This window comes from Ipomoea triloba, chromosome 5 (assembly GCF_003576645.1).
Source record: "Ipomoea triloba cultivar NCNSP0323 chromosome 5, ASM357664v1".
NCBI classification, from domain to species: Eukaryota; Viridiplantae; Streptophyta; class Magnoliopsida; order Solanales; family Convolvulaceae; genus Ipomoea; species Ipomoea triloba.
In genome coordinates this window covers 23,302,980-23,305,475 of record NC_044920.1, presented here as the reverse complement: position 1 = coordinate 23,305,475, position 2,496 = coordinate 23,302,980, and the positions used below count along the sequence as shown (strand labels likewise).

Genomic DNA, 2,496 nt, shown 5'->3' with positions numbered 1-2,496 from the left:
ATATATATATATATATATATATATATATATATATATATATATATATATATATATATATATATATATATATATATATATATATATATATATATATATATATATATATATAATAAAAAATTAACAAGGTCAACTCGCCCGAGTTAAACTCTAACGAGTTGGGCGTGTTAACTCGGCTGCCAATTCGGCCCAGTCAACCGAGTTAGGCACTAAGCGGATGCGTAGACGGCCGACCACCTAGGCAGTCGCCTAGGGAGCAATTCACCTCGGCATAGGGGCGCCTAGCGCCTAGGCGGTGCCTAAGCGGCCGATTTTTGCAACAGTGCTTTTAATGTAGTTTTTAATTATATAAATTTTATATATTAATGCTAAACTTAATATTATAGAAATTTTAATTAAAAATAACTTCAATAAAGCCTCATCAATCGAACCCAACACATAAAGTAGAAAAGAGGGAGTGCTATATAGCGAATGGAAATACATATGATGAACATTTAGTTCAATATTTATATATGGACATTATGGTTTAAGTTTATGGACATATAGAACAAATATTATGAGCACAGTACAACCAAAATGGGACGGAGATAGTATTAAACATGATGCGTTTATAATATAATGTTTATATAGTAAATATCATGCAATGGTCATAAGACAACTTGTATTCTTTTGTCCCATTTTTGTATCTAATTTGGTAAACAAGCATTAAATTTTTTTTCAAAATTCAATAGAAACTTCATATCATAAAAAGACTAAGCAATATAAACCTCCTCATCAGTTAAAAATACCTCTTAATTAAAAATGTCACAATGTAAACTCTTTCTACAATTCAAATATAAAAATAAAAACAAAAAAAATCCCCAAATGATAGAAAAACATCACACATTACTCCCTTAACTAGATTGATCGTTATTCAAAGTAGAGCTTGAGAGTTTATGAAAGTACATGAGATAAACAGATGGCAAGCTCAGAATGAAACAAGGCTATTCACATAGGGCGCCCATCTCATATAAAACGATTCAGCTGGCTGAGGCGGGCTCAGTAGTGTTTTAGTTTCCTGGTGTTCAAAATCATAGGAGTAAAATTTGCTCATACTCTCAACCACCACAATATCTCTGCTTACAGCAACAACTTTGGTGTCAATGTAATGCAAAGGAATATCAGTTTCGTTAGGATGAAGCACCTGTATAGTTTCCCACATGTTAATATCATCATCCAAAGGCATTGTATTTGCGTGGGTATTAACCAAGACACTCACAAACACTTGATACCAAGGCAATTGGATTTCAACCTTACAAAGCCTTCCATCAAATGTTCCCAGTAAGCAGTCAGCGTTTTCAGAATCGTTCTTCAGTAATTGTGACCTATCCTTTGTTAGATCAAAAGAAAGAATGCGATTATACCCCTCTGGCCAGTAAACAACACTATTGACATGAACACCAGACCCCAGAAAAAATATTGGAACTCCAAAATGAATCTCTCCAGAAACATTCCATGAGTTATTTTTTGAGGTGTATATTTCAAATTCACTTGCATCACCAAAATCAGTAGATTGGAAGACACAAATGAGTTTGTACTCAGGTACAAAGTTGAGCAGCGGCGGTTCAAATATCAGCACAAGTTTTGGGTTATATCCATGCCAAGCAGTAGGTTTGGGAAGTTTTTTCCATTGTTTTGTGACTGGATTGCACAAATAGTAGTACCTGTCATTTTGTCCTTGGCAACACAACACTCCATTTGATGAGGCCTTAACAAAAACAGGCTCTGGCAGAAAACTCAAAGATGGATCTGGTACACCACAAGATTTTGGATTAATTGGTATGAAGACAGGAGCATTTTCATAAGTCTGACAAAAAAGGCCTGATATGTTACGGCAACAAAGTGATTGATTATGGTGGAAGGATGGTGTTGAAATATGGAGCTTCCAGTCTCGACAAACAGCCAGGAATCTGAACAGTGATTTAGCAGGAAGGAATGGAAGGGCTTTTTCTCTAATGATATCACTTAGATCCATTGTTGCAACCAATAGTATCTCTAGAGATTGATGGGCTGCAACAAACATGTCAAAGCAACCATATTACTAACAAATCCCATGAACTATAGTATTATCCTCTCATTGACCACTCACTATTCCTAACTACAAAGAAACATCATCACATAGTAACAGCATCATTAAAATTGACCAAGATTTTAACTGTTCCGAACTTTCTTTAGAAACAATGTTTCAATGATAACAGAGGCATTTCAGAGAAGTCTAGTATCATAAATTTATTAGCACACATTGAAACACTAAATAAGAAATGTGCAAAGGAAATCACACCATGTGAAACCATTGTTAAAGCTATAATTCACACAACCACAAAAAAAATGTAGACCTATAAGAAGCTATACAGAAGAAAATTGGATTAAACTAATCTCTAAGCTTAAAGCTTTATCTATACAGTACCGTTGTTTCACTATCCCTATTCATTTGCTTCATGTGACAAAGGCCCATTCAGA

At 34.4% G+C, this 2,496-nt stretch overlaps 1 protein-coding gene across 1 annotated transcript; it reads right to left on the bottom strand.

Annotated features, from left to right (window-relative positions):
• Positions 1-964: 964 nt before the first annotated feature.
• Positions 965-2,011, bottom strand: LOC116020429 (putative F-box/LRR-repeat/kelch-repeat protein At1g11620). The gene has a single exon (XM_031260905.1). The coding sequence runs from the start codon at positions 2,009-2,011 to the stop codon at positions 965-967; it is 1,047 nt and encodes a 348-aa protein (XP_031116765.1).
• Between the last annotated feature and the right edge of the window lie 485 nt (positions 2,012-2,496).

Excerpts from the sequence above, each read along its gene's own strand:
- LOC116020429 (XM_031260905.1), bottom strand. The coding sequence starts at position 2,011 with ATGGATCTAAGTGATATCATTAGAGAAAAAGCCCTTCCATTCCTTCCT.